This window comes from Elephas maximus, chromosome 6, assembly GCF_024166365.1.
Source record: "Elephas maximus indicus isolate mEleMax1 chromosome 6, mEleMax1 primary haplotype, whole genome shotgun sequence".
Lineage (NCBI taxonomy): Eukaryota > Metazoa > Chordata > Mammalia > Proboscidea > Elephantidae > Elephas > Elephas maximus.
In genome coordinates this window covers 75,588,239-75,610,428 of record NC_064824.1, presented here as the reverse complement: position 1 = coordinate 75,610,428, position 22,190 = coordinate 75,588,239, and the positions used below count along the sequence as shown (strand labels likewise).

General features: G+C 40.1%; 1 protein-coding gene across 1 annotated transcript in view; it reads right to left on the bottom strand.

Moving 5' to 3' along the window:
* Positions 1-19,926, bottom strand: part of AGPS (alkylglycerone phosphate synthase) — a 166,153-nt gene extending 146,227 nt beyond the window's left edge. The window contains exon 1 of the mRNA XM_049887540.1: positions 19,557-19,926. Coding sequence (XP_049743497.1) covers positions 19,557-19,888 — 332 coding nt within the window. The 5' untranslated portion in view covers positions 19,889-19,926. The remainder of the gene's footprint in view (positions 1-19,556) is intronic.
* Between the last annotated feature and the right edge of the window lie 2,264 nt (positions 19,927-22,190).

Sequence of the window (22,190 nt, the reverse complement as noted above, 5' to 3'; positions counted from 1 at the left end):
TCTGTCTCTACCCACTGATGAGATGAATGAATGATGTATTCTAATGCTCTTTGATCCACTAAGGCCTTTTTTTAAACTGTCCCTTTAGGAAATTATTAAGGATCTAACTGTAAAAATGCTTATCACAGCCATTGTTATAATAGGGAAAAACGGGAAACAACTAAACAAAATACTGGTTATATAAATTGTAGACTACACATAATGCAGTATTTCTTGAGTCACTGAAGATGTTACAGACTAATATTTCTTGGCATGGAAAACTATATACAAGATAGTGAGTAGAAAATGGTGATTTTCAAGGCATTATTACAACATGGCCTTAGACACATACCGTGTCTGAAAGGATTTATGCCAAGATGCTATAGTAGTTATCTCTTAACTAGTTTGAAATTTGAGATAGGCCCCACTGAGCACCTAGAGCCATCCTCCCAGCCTTGGAAAAGGAAAAAGTTTGCAACCGGGGGAAAAGATAATCTGCCAGCTCCACTAACCAGGACAGCACAGGACAGAAGCAGCTTCTATCCAGGCATAAACAACCCATGGACTCTGAGTACCTTTCTCCTCTATATGGACCTGTGTGGGCCTATTTCAGGAGAATAGGCCCTTGATGGCAGACTACAACTGTTTCAGCTGTGCAGTGGAGAGGTGGGCATTTGATGTTTCACACTGCTTTGCCTATTGAACAGGGTCCTCACGTACCCACATCAGGGGCATAAGGACTGGTGGCTCCACTCAGGTCACCCAGCCACCCATGATAGGGGTCCAAGGATAATTGGTGCCTCCCAGTCCTTACAACCAAAAATACTGGGTGCCCATGGTCCATCTGCAGAATCCACCCACCTGTATGTACACTCTAGGGAACAGGGACACGCTTTTCTCAGAGACACTTAGGGGACAATTCTCAGTTCCCTGCCTTGTTCAGAGTGTAACCCTCTGCTGCAACCAGATACCAGTACCTACACCAATCACCCCTGCCCCTCCAAGACTGTAGGACAGAGCATGTACCACACACTTGATGATCAGCTACCTGAACACCTGAACTGAATTAATACAAGAAAAGTGAATGGACTCCTAGACTGATATATCTGATAACAGCTTTTGCCATCTGGGGACAGGACGTCAGAGCGCCAACGGCAAAAATGATAAAGCTAGCTCACTCAAGCAACCCATTTGGGCATATCAAAACAAAACAAAGCAAGAAGCTACGACACAGTAAGCAAACATAAAATAAACTAATACAATAACTTATAGATGACTCAGAGACAACCGTCAATATCAAGTCACATGAAGAAACAGACCATGATCGCCTCAACAAGCTCTCAAAACAAAGAATCAAGGGATCTTCTAGATGAAGGTGCATTTCCGGAATTACCAGAGGCAGAATACAAAAGATTAATATACAGAACCCTTCAAGACATCAGGAAGGAAATGAGGCAACATGCAGAACAAACCAAGGAACACACAGATAAAGCAACTGAAGAAATTAAAAAGATTGTCAAGGAACATAATGAAAAACTTCATAAGCTGGAAAAATCCACAGGCAAATAGCAATCAGAAATTCAGAAGATTAACAATAAAATTATAAAAGTAGGCAACTCAATAGAGAGGCAGAGGAGAATAATTGAGCAAGTGGAAGACAGAATTTCTGAACTTGAAGATAAAGCATCGGGCATCAATATATTTGAAGAAAAGTCAGATAAAAGAATTAAAAAAAATGAAGAAACCTTAAGAACCACGTGGGACTTTATGAAGAGAAATAACCTACGAGTGACTGGAGTACCAGAACAGGGAGGGATAACAGGAAATACAAAGAGAATTGTTGAAGATTTGTTGGCAGAAAACTTCCCTGATATCGTGAAAGATGAGAAGATACCTAACAAAGATGCTCATCAAATTCCACATAAGGTAGATTTTAAAAAGAAGGTCACCAAGACATATTATAATCAAACTTTCCAAAACCAAAGATAAAGAGAGAATTTTAAGAGTAGCTAGGGATAAATAAAAGACACCTCCAAAGGAGAGTCAATAAGAATAAACTCAGACTACTCAGCAGAAACCACGCAGGCAAGAAGGCAGTAGGATGACTTATATAAAAAATTGAAGGAAAAAAACTGCCCGCCAAGAACCATATATCCAGCAAAACTGTCTCTCAAACATGAAGGTGAAATTAGGACATTTCCAGATAAACAGAAGTTTAGGGAATTCGTAAAAACCAAACCAAAACTACAAGAAATACTAAAGGGAGTTCTTTGGTTAGAAAATCAATAATATCAGGTATCATTCTAAGACTAGAACACTGGGCAGAGCAATCAGAAGTCAACCCAGACAGGGAAATCACAAAAATAAATCCAGATTTAAAAAAAACGCTCAAAACAGGGAAACAGTGATGTTATTATGTAAAAGAAGACAACATTAAAACAATAAAGAGGAACTAAGAAATGTAGTTATAGATCTTCCATATGGAGAGGAAGACAAGGTGATACAAAGAAATAAAATTTAGGTTTAAATTTAGAAAAATAAGGGTAAATAATAAGGTATCCACAAAGGAGACAACTATCCTACACATCAAAATAAAATACAAGAAAAAAATAGAGACTCAGCAGAAATAAAATCAACAATAACCAATATGAGGAAAGGACAATACATAAAGATAATCTACTCAGCACAAAAAATTAAGTAGGAAAAAGAAGCTATCAACAACACACAAAAAAAGACATCAAAATGATAGCACTAAATTCATACCTATCCAGAATTATGCTAAATGTAAATGGACTAAATGCACCAATAAAGAGACAGAGAGTGGAAGAATGGATTTAAAAAACACCATCTGTCTATATGCTCCCTATAAGAGACACACCTTAGACTTAGAGACACAAACTAAAACTTAAAGGATGAAAAAAAATATATCAAGCAAACAACAATCAAAAAGGAGCAGGAGTGGCAATATTAATTTCTGCCAAAATAGACTTTAAAGTTAAATCCATCATAAAGGATGGGGAAGGACACCACATAACGATTAAAGGAAAAATATACCGAGAGGGAGAAACCCTGATGGCATAGTGGCTAAGTGCTACGGCTGCTAACCAAAAGGTCAGCAGTTTGAATCTGCCAGGCACTCCTTGGAAACTCTATGGGGCAGTTCTACTCTGTCCTATATGGTTGCTATGAGTCAGAATTCACTCGACGGCAATGAGTTTGGTTAGGTTTGGCATACCAAGAGGATAAAACCATATTAAATATTTATGCACTCAATGACAGGGCAGCAAGATACATAAAACAAACTCTATCAGCATTGAAAAGTGAGATAGACAGCTCCATAATAATAGTAGGAGACTTCAACACGCCACTTTCGGTGAACGACAGGACTTCCAGAAAGAAGCTCAATAAAGACGCAGAAGATCTAAATGCCAAAATCAACCACCTTGACCTATACACAACACTCCACCCAAAAGCAGCCAAGTATATTTTCTTCTCTAGTGCACATGGAACACTGAAATATTACAAACCATCTTCTCTGACCATAAGGCCATAAAAGTATAAATCAAGAACAGAAAAAGCAGGGAAAAGAAATCAAACACTTGGAAACTGAACAATACCCTGCTCAAAAAAGACTGGATTATAGAAGACATTAAGGAGGGAATAAACAAATTCATAGAATCCAATGAGAATGAAAACACTATCAGAAACTCTGGGACACAGAGAAAGCAGTGCTCAGAAGTCAATTTATATCAGTAAATGCAGAAATACAAAAAAAAAAAAAAAAAGAAAGGGCCAAAATTCAAAGAATTATCCCTATGACTTGAACAAATAGAGAGCAACAAAAGAAACCCTCAGGCACCAGAAGAAAGCAAATAATAAAAATTAGAGCAGAACTAAATGAAATGGAAAGACAATGGAAAGAATTAACAAGACCAAAAACCGGTTCCTTGAAAAAACTAACAAAATTGATAAACCATTAGCCAAAGTGACATAAGGAAAACAGCAGAGGACGCAAATAACCAGAAAAAGAAAGGAGATGGGCGATATTACAACGGACTCAACTGAAATTAAAAGAATCATATCAGATTACTATGAAAAATTGTACTCTAACATATTTGAAAACCTGGAAGAAATGGATGAATTCCTAGAAACACACTACCTACCTAAACTAACACAAACAGAGGTTGAACAACTGAATAGACCCACAACAAAAGACAACATTGAAAAGGTAATCAAAAAAACTCCCAACGAAACAAAGCCCTGCCCTGGAAGGCCTCACTGCAGAGTTCTACCAAACTTTCAGATAACAGTTAACACCACTACTTACTATTAAAGGTATTTCAGAGCATAGAAAAGGACAGAATACTCCCAAACTCATTCTATGAGGCCAGCATATCCCTGATACCAAAACCAGGTAAATACACCACAAAAAAAGAAAATTACACACTTATATCCCTCATGAGGAAACCCTGGTGGCATAGTGGTAAGTGCTACAGCTGCTAACCAAGAGGTTGGCAGTTTGAATCCGCCAGGCGCTACTTGGTAATTCTACGGGGCAGTTCTTCTCTGTCCTGTGGGGTTGCTATGAGTCGGAATCGACTCAACAGCACTGGGTTTTGTTTGTTTGTTTTTTAATCTCTCATGAACTTAGATGCAAAAATCCTCAACAGAATTCTAGCCAATAGAATTCAACAACATATCAAAAAAAATAATTCACCATGACCAAGTGGGATTCATACCAGGTATGCAGGGATGGTTCAACATTAGAAAAACCATTAACGTAATCCATCATATAAATAAAACCAAAGACAAGAATCACATGATTTTATCAATTGATGAAGAAAAGGTATTTGACAAAGTTCAACACCCATTCAAGATTAAAACTCTCAGCAAAATAGGAATAAAAGGAAAATTCCTCAACATGATAATGGGCATTTATACAAAGCCAATAGCCAACATCATCCTAAACGGAGAGAGCTGAAAGGATTCCCCTCGAGATCGGACACTAGACAAGGGTGCCCTTTATCACCACTCTTATTCAACATTGTGCTGGAGGTCCTCGCCAGTGCAATTAGGCTAGATAAAGAAATAAAGGGCATCTAGACTGGCAAGGAAGAAATAAAAGTATCTCTACTTGCAGATGACATAATCTTATACACAGAAAACCCTAAGGAATCCTCAAGAAAACTACTGAAACTAATAGAAGAGTTCAGCAAAGGATCAGGATACAAGATAAACATACAAAATTCGGTTGGATTCCTCTACACCCACGAAAAGAACATCGAAGAGGAAATCACCAAATCAATACCATTTACAGTAGCCCCCAAGATGATAAAATACTTACGAATAAATCTTACCAGAGATGTAAAAGACTTATACAAAGAAAACTACAAAACACTTCTGCAAGAAACCAAAAGAGATGTACACAAGTGGAAAAACATACCTTGCTCATGGATAGGAAGACTTAACATTATAAAAATGTCTATTCTACCAAAAGCGATCAATACATTTAATGCAAATCCAATCCTAATTCCAACGACATTTTTTAAGGAAATGGAGAAACAAATCACCAACTTCATACAGAAGATAAAGAGGCCCCAGATAAGTAAAGCATTACTGAAAAAGAAGAACAAAGTGGGAGGACTCACTCTACCTGATTTTAGAACCTATTATACCGCCACAGTAGTCAAAACGGCCTGGTACTGGTTCAACGACAGATACATAGACCAATGGAACAGAATTGAGAATCCAGACATAAATCCACCCACATATGAGCAGCTCATATTTGACAAAGGCCCCAAAGCAGTTAAATGGGGGAAAAAGAGAGTCTTTTTAACAAACGGTGCTGGCATAACTGGATAGCCATCTGCAAAAAAATGAAACAAGACCCATACCTCACACCATGCACTAAAACTAACTCAAAATGGATCAAAGACCTAGATATAAAATCTAAAACAATAAAGATCATGGAAGAAAAAATAGGGGCAACACCAGGAGCCCTAATACATGGCATAAACAGTATAGAAAACATTACTAACGATGCAGAAGAAAAACTAGATAACTGGGACCTCCTAAAAATCAACACCTATGCTCATCCAAAGACTTCACCAAAAGAGTAAAAAGATTATCTACAGCCTGGGAAAAAGTTTTTGGCGATGACATTTCCGATCAGCATCTGATCTCTAAAATCTATATGATACTGTAAAAAACTCAAGCACAAAAAGACAAATAACCCAATTAAAAAATGGGCAAAAGATATGAACAGACACTTCACTAAAGAAGACACTCAAGTAGCTAACAGATACATGAGGAAATGCTCATGACCATTAGCTATTAGACAAATGCAGATCAAAACTACACTGAGATTCCATCTCACTCCAACAAGGCTGGCATTAATCCAAAAAACATAAAATAATAAATGTTGGAGAGGTTGTGGAGAGACTGGAACACTTATACACTGCTGGTAGGAATGTAAAATGGTACAACCACTTTGGAAATCGATTTGACACTTCCTTAAGCTAGAAATAGAACTACCATATGATCCAGCAGTCCTACTCCTTGGAATATATCCTAGAGAAATAAGAGCCTTTACACCAACAGATATATGCACGCCCATGTCCACTGCAGCCCTGTTTACAACAGCAAAAAGAAGCAACCAAGGCACCCATCAACGGATGAATGGATAAATAAATCATGGTATATTCACACAATGGGATACTATGCATCGATAAAGAACAGTGATGAATCTGTGAAACATTTCATAACACAGAGGAATCTGGAAGGCGTTATGCTGAGTGAAATTCGTAAGCTGAAAAAGGACAAATATTGTATTAGACCACTATTATAAAAACTCAAGAAATAGTTTAAACAGAAAAGAAAATATTCTTTGATGGTTATGAGAGGGGTGAGGGAGGGAGGGAGGGAGGCAGACGGGTATTCACTAATTAGACAGTAGATAAGACCTATTTTAGGTGAAGGGAAAGACAACACACAATACGGGAGAAGTCAGCACAACTGGACTAAACAAAAAGCAAAGAAGTTTCCTGAATAAACTGAATGCTTCGAAGGCCAGCACAGCAGAGGCGGGGGTCTGGGGACCATAGTTTCAGGGGACATCTAAGTCAACTGACATAATAAAATCTATTAAGGAAACATTCTGCATCCCACTTCGAAGAGTGGTGTCTGGGGCCTTAAACGCTAGCAAGTGGCCATCAAAGATGCATCAATTGATCTCAACCCACCTGGACCAAAGGAGAATGAAGAACACCAAGGACACGAGGTAATTACAAGCCCAGGAGACAGAAAGGACCACGTAAACCAGACACTACATGAGCCTGAGACCAGAAGAACTAGATGGTGCCCGGCTACAATCGATGGCTGCCCTGACAGGGAACACAACAGAAAACCCCTGAGGGAGGAGGACAGCAGTGGGATGCAGACCCCAAATTCTCGTAAAAAGACCAGACTTAATGGCCTGACTGAGACTGTAAGGACCCTGGTGGTCATGGCCCCGAGACCTTCTGTTGGCCCAGGACAGGAACCATTCCCAAAGCCAACTCTTCAGACAGGGACTGGACTGGACAATGAGATGGAGAGAGATGCTGGTGAGGCGTGAGCTCCTTGGATCAGGTGGATACTTGAGACAACGTTGACATCTCCTGTCTGGAGGGGAGATGAGAGGGTATATAGGGGATTAGAAGCTGGTGGAATGGACAGGAAAAAATAGAGTGGAGGGAGGGAGCAGGCTGTCTCATTAGGGGGAGAGCACTTGGGAGTATGTAGCAAGGTGTATATATATAAGTTTTTGTGTGACAGACTGACTTGATTCGTAAACTTTCACTTAAAACACAATAAAAATAGGAAAAAAAAAAAGATTAAGGGTTGAAGGATATGTGACTACGGGAGTAATGCTAATACTAAATAAGAAAAGCCAGAAAAGAAACTTCATTAGAAAAGAGAAGGTGCAGCGCCATGAATCACTTAATATGGCCCTTCTAGCCATAGCCTTTGTGACTCCCACAAGATAAATGGGCGGGACTATGTAAATAAAGCCTTTGGCCCACCAAGGGGATCAGACAGCCTGCTGAGAATGTATTTAAGGTGCAAAGAACCCCTGTGGAATACAAGCAGCAGAGAAACAGCAGCAGCAGAACCAGGGAACAGGCGCGAGAGGGTGCAGTAGGCTTCCTAGCAAGGTGGCTACAGTGGGTATGCTAACCCATGGATTAAAAGAGCTGAATGCCTTTGGGCAGGAGGCTCCCTGGTGGAGTGTGGTACCTCCAGCCACTTGCTGACAGAGCTAGGCTTGCCAAGCCACAAAGCTAGGAGCTGAACGCCTTTAGGCAGAGGCTTACTGGCACAGTGCGGTGCCTCTGGGCGCTTATCAGTAGAGCTAAAGAGCTTTGTAACACTTGCCGGAACAGGGCAGAGGCTGGCCCGAGGGCTCAAGGGGCAGGGAGAGGCCTGCCTGCGGGCACAGTCGAGAAGCTGTCCTGACCTAAGAACTGTATCGTGAGTTGCTCCTAATCCTGAATTATAACCTGTTACTTCCCTAATAAACCCCACAATCCTGAGTATTGTCTGTGAGTTCTGTGTGGCCACTGCAAAGAATTATTGAACCCAGCAGAGAAGTAGAGAGTGCTGTGGCAGGGATGGCTGGTGTCAGAATTAGTTAAAAGGTTGGAAACAGGAGGCAAGTTCTGACCTCCACCTCTTAGGAATCAGCCTTGGGCTGGTGTTGATGATGATTCTCTCACCCCCTTGTGAAGTTAGAGGAGGTCTGACGCTCCCATCACACCATTTTTACAGAATAGACAATAAGTTAGGTTTCAGTCTTCAGCTGCACGGTCCAACATAGCGTCACTAGTCAAATATGCCTATTTAAATTTAAATTAATTAAAATTTAAAATTTCTCAGTCACACTAACCATATTTCAAATGCTTAACAGCCACAGGTGGTTATGGCTACCGTATTGGACAGAACACATTACAGAACATTTCCATCATCACAGAAAGCTCTATTGGACAGTGCTGATTCATAAAATTTGAGTTGATAGCAGAACTTCCCATCAGTAGAATGTCTGACTAGTTAAAGTCGAGAGACATCCAGAATTCAAGTAAATGTCATTACAATATCCCTGATACTGGATTCCTGTGAAGTTCAAACACCTTTAGAAGAAATGCAAAACCCAACCAAGTAATCATTCTAAGCAGTAGCTGCAAATTTCTGTGACTATAATGAATTAGATACTACATATAACTTGATTCCAAGGTCCTGGGATACATGAACACTCCTCCACTTGATGGGATGATGTTGCTGACTTAGCAACTATAAATAGAATTTGAAGAGTCCCAGTGAGGTCCCCAACAAGAATCTGGTCGGCATCCTGGCCACAACGTTTGGTAACTTCAAACATGCTGGCAAGGTCAAATATTACATGCCATCATACAATAGTTTTCTTAATGACTGATGAAGTGGTATCTGCAGCTCTAAATCTCACCCAGAAGTGAAAACTCTCTCATCAAATGTAACCACAATTAACTGGAGCGATGACAGCCTTCCTTAATGGTAAGCATCTTTCAATTACAGAGAGATCTGGAGTTAAGTATACAAATGTTTAAGAGTATTAAAGTTTTTGTTTTAAGAAAACTATGCAAAATTTTATCTTTTACATACTTGTAAAATTTAAGAGAATCTGGCCTGTAAGAACGGCTGATTTATAGCTCCAATTTAAAATGTGTAATTGTGTAATAGATTTAAACTTGTGATTTAACACTGGCATCTTCTAAATTCATAAACAATATTAAACATCACAAGGACTTTAAGGCCACTGCATTTATAAATTCAGTTTAATATATTTATAAGGATGATTTAGTACTTGGGAGTTTACTAATTCCAATGATGTACTTAAGAAAATTGAATGCATTAAATTTATAAACACAGTTTAAATTTTAAGAGTATTTAACACTTTATAAGATTGAAACATATGAAACTGCTATTTTTATAGGTCAGAAATGGTCATATGTCAGCAATTTCATATGGTTCAACATAATACGAAGGTCCCTTAAAAGCGACAAAATTTTCTAAACTTATAAAGACGTTAATAAGATTTATATTGATTTATAAGCTCAACTTAAAAGCTTAAGTAAAAACTAAGTTTAAATTTCCTTCAAAACATCAAATATTAATTTTAAAAATCAAAATAAACTTCTGAACAGTCATTTCCATACTTAAAAGTCACACTTGATGACATTAAACGCAGAGACACACATATGCACACATATCTAAGAGATTCAAAAGCAGTTAAAGATATGACCCTGGAGTTCAGTAGAAAGATTGGGATATTCTCAAATCTATTCTTTAAAAAAAGTGGCAGCTGAAAGCAAGAAAAAAGGTAAGATCTGAGGTACTACAGAGAATGAGGGCCAAGAACCTCTGAGCCATTTACTTAACACATTTGTTTCCTACAGGTTGATACCCTAGAAGGATTCCTTCAACAATTACTGGATACCTAAACAAAAAGTGGTGTCTGTGTGGCTGGGGGGGGTGGGGGGGTGGGGGGGGATGGAATATTATTCAGCCATAAACAGAAATGACATTCTGATATATACTATTACAGGGATGACCTTGAAAACATTACACTAAGTCAATCAGTAAGACACAAAATGACAAATATTGTATGATCTCTCTTATATGAGATATCCAGAAAAAGGAAATGCATAGAGACAAAAGTTTTATAAGCAGTTATCGGAAGCTGGGAGCAGAGGGCAATGGAGAGTTACTGCTTAAGGTGCACCCAGTTATTTGAGGTAATGAAAAACTTTTGGGAATAGATAGTGGTGATGGCACAACATGGTGAATGTAATTAATGTCACTTGAATTGTATACTTAAAAGTGGTTCTTATGTGCCATAGAGCTGATTCCAACTTACAGCGACCCTGCAGGACAGAACAGAACTACCCCATAGGGTTTCCTAGCCTGTAATCTTTATGGGAGCAGATCGTCAGGTCTTTTCTCCAAAAAGCAGCTGGTGGATTCAAACAGCCTAACTTTTGGTTAGCAGTCAAGTGCTTAACCATTGCACCACTGTATTATTTTTTACTACAATAATTTTTTTTTAATTGCTAGATACTCTAAAAAATCTAAGCCAATGTAGGATATGATATTAAGCATAATTTTAATACAAACAATCAAACTGGTTATTACAAGAAAGATGGAGAACAGAGAAGGAAGAGACAATTCCAACTCGTAGGGGCAGTATAAATGTCATCACAGAGGAAATGGCATACCTCAACAAGGTTCAGAAATCTAAGATCAAAACTGCCTGAGAAGCAAGCCTTCAAAATAATAGTGCCAACTAGCAAAGATGTCACCAATAGGGATTCCAGGCAGAAAAAATAGCATAAGCCAGTGTTTCTCAAACCTGCACTATTCACAGTATCTTTACAATTTCTGCCTTACTCTTCAACCACCTATACTACTAATGACCTAATTTTTTCTTTACACCAACTCAGTTTTTTTAATCTTGTATTTCATATATACCAAGGGATATATAGCATATAAGATGAAAATTTATTTACGCAACATCTAGCTTAAAAACACTAAAATAGCACAAATATCTTTGAAGCCCTCTATATACTACTCGAGCACTAATACAAATGAAGCCACTGTCAACTTCTGTAAGTCACATTTTATAGTATTGCTGCAAAAATCCAGAAATTCAGTATTAAATAATTCATTTTAGAGATCCATATAAACCATTCTAACCAGAATTTCAAAATAGTTATGGCAGAGGTCTCAGTTACTAAAAGTTTAAAACATTCACATTCTGAACGCTGAGCCTACAATTCATGTGATATGTAGTATACAGTATATGACCACAATGCTTTTTTAATTATATTAGCCTAGCCTATGCAATAATATCTGTAAAAACACTAGCTCGGTGTGTACTTCATATTAAAATAAATATATAACTATTCAAACCCTGGTGGCATAGTGGTTAAGTGCTACGGCTGCTAACCAAAGGGTCGGCAGTTCAGATCCGCCAGGCGCTCCTTGGAAACTCTATGGGGCAGTTCTACTCTGTCCTATAGGGTTGCTATGAGTCGGAATCGACTCGACGGCACTGGGTATTTGGATTATTGATAGACATTTGGGTAATTTCCAACTTTTAGTTTGAATAAACCAAAACCAAACCAAACCCAGTGCCGTCGAGCCGATTCCGACTCATAGCGACCCTATAGGACAGAGTAGAACTGCCCCATAGAGTTTCCAAGGAGCGCCTGGCGGATCTGAACTGCCGACCCTTTGGTTAGCAGCCAGAGCACTTAACCACTACGCCACCAGGGTTTCCCTATCAATAAGAGGCTGGATAAATTGTAGTACATCCAGCCAAAAGAACACCATTTAGCAATGAGAATGAACAAAATACAACTACACACAACAACGTGGATCAGTATCACAACCATAAAATTTAAGAGTTACTGGTTTCCATTTTATGACTCCATTTATATAAAGTTCAAAAACGGCAAATCCAAACTACTGTGTTAGAGGTCAAGGTAGTTGATTATCCCGATGGAAGGCGACACTGGAAAAACACATGAAGGGGACTTCTGGGGTGCCTGTAATGTGACTAAATACTAATAAGATAGATGTGTTCACTTTGTCAAAATTCATATGCTGTACACTTATGATTTGTAAACTTATTTATGTAATAAATTATGTAATAGGTTGATAAAGTTTAGTTAAAAAGTATATAAAAACATTTATAACTATAGAAACAAGTTTTCTATTCATGTTCCACCCCAAATACCTCAGGACCATCACTGCTGTGTGTGTGTGCACTACCCCTTGGGAAACACTAACATATCAAAGAATGAGGAACGGGAAGGCAAGACATGTTCCAAGAATGGCAATAATTCTGGTATGTAGTTAAAGTATACAGTAGGTGTCAAGGAAACAACAGATAGGCCTAGAAAGGCTGGTTAAGATAAACCCTGAAGATCCTTAACTGTCCTACCAAGGAAACGGTATAATGTATTCAGTAGGCAATGGGCCTAACACATGCTAATAATACAGATGTAAGACTATTTACCTACCATAAAGTTTTCAGCCCTTTCCCCTAAATTTCTTCAAAAACATTCCAGCAACACCTCCATTCCCCAGCCTTCCATTTCCATTTCCAATGTGGAGGGACTTCAGCAAGAGCAATACTCCCAGCCTCCCCTCTACCTTCACACATTCACTATTTCTAATGGGAGGAAAAGTGAGTGACTTATCCAGTTAGTGAATTCTGAGAGAAGGCACCAAGCACCTGGGGTCACACCTTGCTCTCTCTTTAGAACGTACCTGCTCCAGAGAGGTTATCAATCTAGTTTCTCTACACCATGTGTCAGGCTTCTTGGAGCTGGCTCTGCCTGTCACTGAGTCTATCTAATTCAGGGTAAATATTAGGAAGTCCGAATCTAAACCATGTTCCCCAACCAGGTTTATCAGTAATACAGCTGACATTTTCATCTCCACCTATCCTGTATCCTGTGTCTTCTTAACTGATTCTAAACTTAGATGCTGGGATACTGATGTGATTAAATATTACCCTTAAAGCCCAACAAACAGACTATTAATGGAGGGAGGGCGATTACTACTTTATGCCAAATGACTGGCTCTACTTAAGATCCTTTGATTTGGTTTGAGGCTGAAATTAACATACTAAAATCTGTTGACTAGCAGAAGTTATCTCCATAATAAGGAAATAAAACCAAAAGGAGTAATACTTGCTTAGCACTTCAGCTAAGTGCTCCATAAAGTATCTCTACTGACTACAACAGCACTCCATTTCTCTGTAGCCTAAAAACAGATGACTTAATTTATTCCTAGATATTTTTATTAGGTAACGTAGTATAGATGGCTCTTTAGTAGTAACTTCCTGACATAAAGAAGTCTATTTTGAAAAGATCCTGGTCATCTCAAAATGATACGTGCAATCTAAGCATGATACCAAATAACCATAGAGATTATTAATCCATCAGGGTTCCTTGTTCACTCACAATCTAACAAGCGTTTGCTTACAGCCCAGTAGTGAACTCTCCATGTTAATCCTTCTCGTGTTTTCCTCCTTTCTCCTCCGACCTTGGGTCTTCCACATTCTTCCTCCTCCTCTTCCCAGCACTGTCTTCTCCCACAAGTCAAACGGAAAAATTCACTCACAAAAGAACACACTGGTCTCTTTCAACCATGCGTTATATTTTCTTAAATTACAAATTTTATTTTGACACTATCATATACTTTATAATTTCTTCAATAAATACAATATGAACTAATGTTTTAGCCATATGCCACAGTATTTGATCACGATCAATTTAATCACAAAAGGTTTGAAGGTTGGCATGATAAAGAAAGTAACTTGATGAACATTAAGTAAATAATTTTCTACCAAGGAACATCAGCAAGGGTGGCAACAAATTACAGGGGAAGGAGCACAGGCTCTGGGGTAATACAGACCAGAGCTGGAGTGCTGTCTCTTTCATTTCATAGTTGTATGACCTTAGATAAATTAACTTCTCTGACCATCCACTTCCTCACCTATAATTACAAATAGTATATTCTATTTCTTAGGACTGTTTTGAGAAAATGTCCATAAAGCCTTAGCATTGTGCCTGGTATGTCTTACTCAAATTAAAACTCTTCCTGTTTCTACTATCACTAGAATTCCTAGCAAGGAACTCAAAGTATACTAAGTATTGCACCATAACTACCAAAATAAGCCATAGTTTTGCCAAACGTTGTTAAGTCATAAGGCAGGTCACTTACTTGTGCAAATAACCTTTGCTGCAGAAATGCCTCAGCTCTTACAGGCTTCAGGATGCCTTCCTGGGGAACATTTACAAGAGGTTAACTCAGCTTTTTTCATTCTTGAAAACATCTACCAAAGCTTCAGGTAGATGTTAAATTATTTTTTAAAGAATGGCGTGAGAAAATGACATTATAAACAAGTAAACAAAACATTTAGTAGGATTCTTAATCAGATATTCTTTTGCTCTGAACCAGAAAAGTTTATTTACGACCTCTGTAAAAACTGCCATTGAACAGTTCTAGTGAAAACTACAATGAGGTTGAAACTGAAGTTACAGGTGGGAAAATGATGATCAGTAGGGAGGGGGCTGGATGTCAACAAGAGATTTTTCTCTTCTTTTTTTCATAACATTAAAATAGCTAAAACAACTAAATAAAATTTTAAAAACAGAAAAATCCAAAGTCAAGATGTAAAAATGTCACATACTTCATTGACATTTACTGTGAAGTATAGCCACAACACTAAGTGAGGATGGTGAGACTTCATCTCATGTACTTTGGACATGCTATCAGGAGGGGCCAGACCCTGGAGAAGGACATCATGCTTGCTAAAGTGGAAGGTCACTGAAAAAGAAGAAGACCTTCGACAAAATGCACTGACACAGTGGCTTGCTCAAACATAGCAAGGATTCCGAGGATGGTGCAGGACCAGGTAGTGTTTTGTTCTGTTGTACATAGGTTTGCTATGAATTGGAACTGACTCGACATCACCTAACAACAACAACAACATGATTTTTAACAACCTAAAACTGCATTCATAAGCAAGGTAAAAAAGAAATTGTATTTGCTCAAAAGTACGTGGAGGATTTACTTAAAGTAAAAAAGGAGAACTCAAAAGTAATCTGTCCCTCTCAAAACTTGCTCAGCAACATCAAATAATGAGAATATACATTCCTGGCTAGAAGTAATTAATTAAATCAACTCATAGGAGACCATGTGACACGTAAGAAACAGGTTTTGGTCAGTCAGCCCCCTTAAATGTCCACATTCCTTGGGATTCTGTCACCCCTCTTCTACTTTTATTCAGCCTCCACACTCCCATGGGATCTAATTTAGTCATATAGTTTTAAAGTATCACTTAATGCACTGGTAACTTCCAAAACTCTCAAATCCATCCTTTCCTCCTCATTCTAACTGCCAGCATCTTGGTTTAAGCCTTCATTATTTCTCACCTGTTCTGCTTCAGTGGCCTCCCCTAAGCTGAGCCCCCTATAGCCACCCTCACCCTTCTCCAATTCATTTGTAACACTGCAGCTGGAGTGGTTTCTCTCAATTGCAAACCCAATCTGACCACGTCTCTTCCTGGTTTAATTCCTTCAAGGGTTTCCAGTTGTGTAGCCCCTCAGCTGCTTCATTTTTCTTCACTCCATTTATCACCATCTGATGACTTGTTCCCTGTCTCCCCTGAGCTAGACGAGGACAGAGATTTTGTGCGCTATTATATGTTGCATAGTAAGCACTTAAACATGTATGAGTGAGTGAGTGAGTGAGTGAGTGAGTGAGTGAGTGAGTGAATGAATGAATGAATGAATGAATGAATGGAATGAGAACCCACAGGGCAAAGGCCTTCCTGTCTGCCACTGCCTACCTCTTTTCATTTCACACAGACCTCTACCAGTAATGAATTTAATTACTCAAACACAGATAAGTACTTTCATGTCCCCTTGCTTTGCCACATGTTGCTGTTCCCTTTGCCTGGAATGCACACTCTCCTCACCATCCAAGCAACCTGCCAAACTATCATCCGTATTGTAAAGCCTTTTACAGAAAGCTTCCCCTAATCCTTGATCCCCTATATAGAGTACATCATTCCTTCCTTTGTGCTACATCTGTACCTGTTTCTACAATGGCTCTAATCAAACTGTACTGGAACGTGTATCTCCCTTACTAGACTGTGAACTCCTTGGGGCCAAGGACTATTTATTCATCACTTTACCTTCACTGCCTAGCACAGTACCTGACATTAAGTAACCATAAATACTAAAAAATTTATCAGACCAGAACCAGTCATGAGATAAAAGAATCACAACCAATTCCATCTCCCAGGATAATGAAAGGGAAGAAGTGATATAAACAACACAAATCACCAAATGATCCCAAAATAACTGACAGTCATACCCACACCTTATTAGATACAAACTCTGGCTCCTTGCTCCATCATCTGCCTTCTCCTTAGGCTCAGCTCTGCTTCTGGCAACTTGAGGCCCAGCTAAGCAGTAGGAAGTAAAAGGGAGACCTGGGTTCCCCTGTGAATAATCTACTGAGTAGATCACTCTCTGAGGAAGCTTTTGATAGTCCATCTAACACAAGTTTTTGTGTTTCCTCATATTTTGATTCCAACTTTGAAGTACCTGTACAGGACTAGATTTTATCACTAGCCACCTAAAACCCTGAACCAAAAACCAGAACCTCCTACACACAGTATCTTATGCCATAAATGGGTTACAGGTATGCCTGAGCTATTGCTGCCTTCAGTCTCTGGAGTAGCCACATAGATATCCCACATCAGTCACCTTCAGCCATTTGGGCAGCCTTGCTCATTACCCTAGTGTGCCTTACAAACATTATTATTTTTGTTCTCTGACTGCTGTAGACCAAGGCCCTTAAATCCAACCATAAGGGAAGCCTGCCCTATCTACTTAGTTCTAAGTCTGTGAACCTGTGTATAAATGTGTACAAATGAATAAACATAAAAGTACATGAAGCCATTTAGAAAAGATAAAAATTTTATACTCAATGACAGCTAATACAGTATCAAGTGAAGCCAAAGCCTTGATGTGATCTTGATTCCTCCCTTCCTCACCATTCAGTAACCAAGATGTGGAAAATTTACCTCTTAGTATTTTTTTTAATAGGTTGCCTACTTTCAATACCATGCCTTGGTTCAGAATTTCAGCATTTCCCATCTGGATAATAATCTCCTAATTGGTCTTCCTGTCTCTGGACTCAGTGAAAATTGCGGCTATCATTTGAAGGGTTATGTGACAGGTACTGCATTAAACACTGGATTAGTTAACTCTGCTTTTCAATTCTCACAGCCAACATTGAAAAGCAGAAATTACTGATGAGTGAACTGAAGCGCTGAGAGGTTAAATGACTTGCCCAAGATCACACAGCTGGAATTGTGGAGTGGAAATTCAAAATCAGGTCTAGCTCCCAGGTAACCTGCTCAACCTTCTTCAATTTGATCCTCAGTGTGACCTTTTAAAAGGTAAATTTAATCCTATTTTGCCCCACATGAAATCCTACGATGGCTCCCCATCACCATCGCGGTAAAATCTAACCTGCAGAAGCAAGACAAAACGCTCACCTCTCCATCCTCATCCCCTGCCATTCTCACCCCCTCTGGCCATACTTAGCTCCCTCTCAGTTTCCTAATCTGTGTCTCACCTCCTTGCCTGTGAGCAAACTGTTTCTCTGGCAAGAATACTTTTCCCCTTTGGCAGGTTATTTCCAAAGCATGTACTTCAAGATTTACTCAAGACAATCCTTGCTCTGGAAAGCCTTCACCCTAACAAGCACATACCCAAAACTGGGTTAAGTGACCATGTTTTACAGTTATCAGCTAAGTTTCTTATCACACTGTATTATATCTTTGCCTTATGAGGCTATTTGTTCCTCAAGAGCAAATACTGTATCTTGCAATCTCTGTATTGCTAATAGAGTATGTAGTAGAGAAAACACTCAAATGTATGCAGAGTTGATGAATGAATTTATAAGACGCAGTATACCTGAAGAACTTGGGCCTGAAGTCAATTTGATATGGTTTCAAATTCTAACCTGCCATGTATCAAACCTGCCAAACCTGCAGCAGACTTAAGCCTTTTCTTTTTTTTCCCCCTTCATCTGTAAAATGGAAGATAGCTGCATCTATCTCATAGTTAGGGGAAAAATAAAAGAAATAATGCATTTAGCACAATCCCTGGCACACAAAAAGTACACATTAAACATTAGCAACATTTTTTTTTCCAAAGTTTATTTGCCCTGAGAAAGCCACATCTCAGAAAAGAGCTTCGCCCAAAGCTTTCATCAGAGATTAGTTTCTTCAAAAAGTCGAAAGCCCAAAAATCTCATACAACCCTCCTTCATTCATAGACAAGGATCTTTCAGCATTCTGGTTACACAGAGCTGAGTAGCTACCACACCCAAATCAGTAACTAGTCTTTGCGGTTTATCGCTTCTTATGCAACCATCGGTTTACTCCCTCAAAGTTAAAGACCGTGCCCCTAAGCAGGAGGGAAGTAGCCCCACAGAAACCAGTCAACACTCTCCTCCAAGGCCCCATCACCTCTCCCTCCAGTCTTTCGCAAATGAGAAATACAGATCTGAGATCACCAAACTTAAAACCCCTAGGAGAACCATAACAAAATCTTTTCTACTCATACCAACGCTTTAGCCCCCAAAGTATTAATTCAAGATAGAGAACGAATTCCTGGCAGAAAGAGTCCAAAGAAAAGGATTCCCTTAACCCTTTCCCCAATAAAAGTTCTTCAGGTCTACTGCCCTCAAATAGGGATCAAAATCCACCGTTCCACCCCGCCCCTTCTCGACAGAGTCCAGGGTCCCCTCTTCTCTCTCCAGAAAGAGAAGCGGTTCCGTACCTTCCGGGGCTAGGATTCCTTCCGCCCACCCAGGGCACCTCCCTCCCAACCTCGCCTGTGCCCTCCTGCAACACAGGCCCGGCCTGCTCCTTCGCCGCCAGCTCCCTCCACAGTCCCGCTACTCACCGCTTCTTGGGGATGGTGCCGGACTCCTGCGCAGCGGGAGTGGCCGTGGGCGCCGCCGTGGCCGCCGACGCGGCTCTCCGCGCTTTGCACTCATTGGCACCCAGAGCATCCTGGGGCCGGCCCAGTAGATGGCCCGAGAGAACCCGCAGCCTCCGCCTGGCGCGGTCCTGGTCCTGATCCCGGTCCGCTGCAGAGCCGGGGCCCGCGCCTCTCCCGCCGGCTACAGCCACCGCCTCCGCCATGGCTTCCGCCATGGCTTCCGCCTTGTGCTGCCGCCCCGGACCGCTGGGCGCGGGTGAAAGGTCACTCAGAGAAGCGCCCGATGCGACCATTCGCTGCGGCGCATCCCGGCAGCCACCGCGGCGACTGGGCGGCGGGTGGCACGCGCCTGGAGCTTCACATCCTCTGCCCCCGCCTACCTCGTTCGCCCGCCCTCCGCGGCCACGCCTGGGGCCCCCGCGCACCTGCTAAGCAGGTGAGTTTGAGTCGTTACCGAATTGGCCCAGCCTGAGTTGTCTGTACCAAGAGCCAAGCCACAACAGCCCCCGAGGTGTCCTAGTACCCTGGATGGTGTCCTTGGGTGTGGCTTGGGCCTCCAGAGGAACATTCGTGGGCAAACGCCTTGGGGCAGGAGGAATATGGGCAGTGCTCCTGAACCAGACAACGAAACCAGCAGCAAGCTGTGATTGAGATCCGAGAGCTCCACCTCTGCTTCCCCCTCCCTGTGGGGCCCTAAAGTGACTAAAAACTAACTCTTGTTGCCTGTGACCGTTACAGCAAATAGCTGCCATTTACTCATCGCCTACTTCGTGCCTGGCACTGTACTTAATGCTAGATCTCCATTTTACAGATGAGAAAACTGAGGTTCAGGGATATTAGCTTGCCCGAGGGCATGAGCATGGAAATAGCTAAAGCCTGGTTCCAACTTAGGTAATCTTTCCATTCCTGGATGCTGTGCCCTTCTATACCCTAATGGAAGTAGGGTTTTTTATTGTCATAGATAAAATAACCCCAACAACTGTTCTTAGGACTTCTCACTTACTTACAAATTGACTTCATTTTTGGAGGATGGAACTCAGTGAAATTAGGGACATCTCATAGAACACAACCATTTTCAGCCAGTGTCATGCTTAAGAATTACACAAAAACTGCTACCTATACTGGATATTGTCGTTCTCCATCATGGATGTCACTATCTTCCTAGATAAAAGAAAAATATTGGCAGAATCTGAAGAACACCACATTCCTAGGAGTAGATATTGACTCACTGACCTCTAGGATCCTATCGCCTTCTAAGATTGAGTTTATGCTTTTAGGTTGAACTTTCAAAGAGTCTCAGACTGGTTAAGAACTATCAATTAAAGGCTAGGCAAATTACCTTTGGAGGGCCAACTCCAGCCTGCAGCCTGTTTTTGTACAGCACTCAAGCTAAGAATGATTTTTGTATTTGTATAAAAAAAAAAAATACGGTTGTTTAAAAAAAAAAAAAAAGAATATGTAACACATCTTATGTGGTTCCGCAAAGCCTAAAATATATATTATCTGGCCATTTACAGATCTTTATGTCCTCTGAAATTCATGTGTATAAAGGGGTGCCAAGCCACATTGAAAACAACCCAAATGCCCAGCAATAGAGAAGTGATTATGTAAGTTATAGTACATCAATATGGGGAAGTATCTTTTCAGCTATTAAAATAATTTAATACAACTGTGGAAACTTAGGAAATGCTTATGAATCGTGTTAAATGTAAAACAATGGCCATAACCTAGGCATTTTTATACGTATCTCTTTACTCAACCTTTGCAACAAAACAATGACACCGATTTTATTATCCTTATTTCACAGATTAAGGCTCAAGGAGAATAAGAGGCTTTTCTGAAATAGCTGTATATTATCTGAAATACGGTGTTTTCCATTTTATTGTCCTTATTTCACCCTTAGAGTTTTGGGACATTAACATTATGTGTTAAAACTTGCATAGGCTTTGTTTTATATGTAATTTGTTTTTTTCTATGAATTTTAAAATTAAACTTACTAAAACAAATTGTCACCCCAGGCTTAAACCCTACCTCTAGTTCTTAAAGATTGAGTTGTCGGAAGAATTTCAGAGATTGCTACCAGAGCTATCCCAGAACCCAAACCCAGTGCCCTCGAGTTGATTCCAACTCATAGCGACCCTAGAGGACAGAGTAGAGCTGCCCTATAGGAGCACCTGGTGGATTCGAACTGCCAACCCCTTGGTTAGCAGCCGTAGCACTTAACCACTATGCCACTATCAGATGGACCTTATTTCTGGAGTACAAGAACATGAGTCACATACAGACTTTCTTAGGTATCTGTAACTGAGAAAGAGAATCTTTCTTAGTGGCTTTGCATGATTAAATATGGAATCCTCCAAGCCACTAGTTCCTGACTTTTGTGTACTTTGGCCCTGTTTTTTGGTATATACCATGTACAGCACAGTAGAACCTATTCCTGGTTGGTATTTTCAGGATTCAGCTGATGACTAGAAAAGCAGGTATGTACTACTACACATTTGATAACAGAGAAGAGAGATCCTGACTCCTTCTCCTTTACTTGATTTTGTCAATTAGAGGTGTTGTCACCTACTTAACAGTTTTAAGACCCACTGC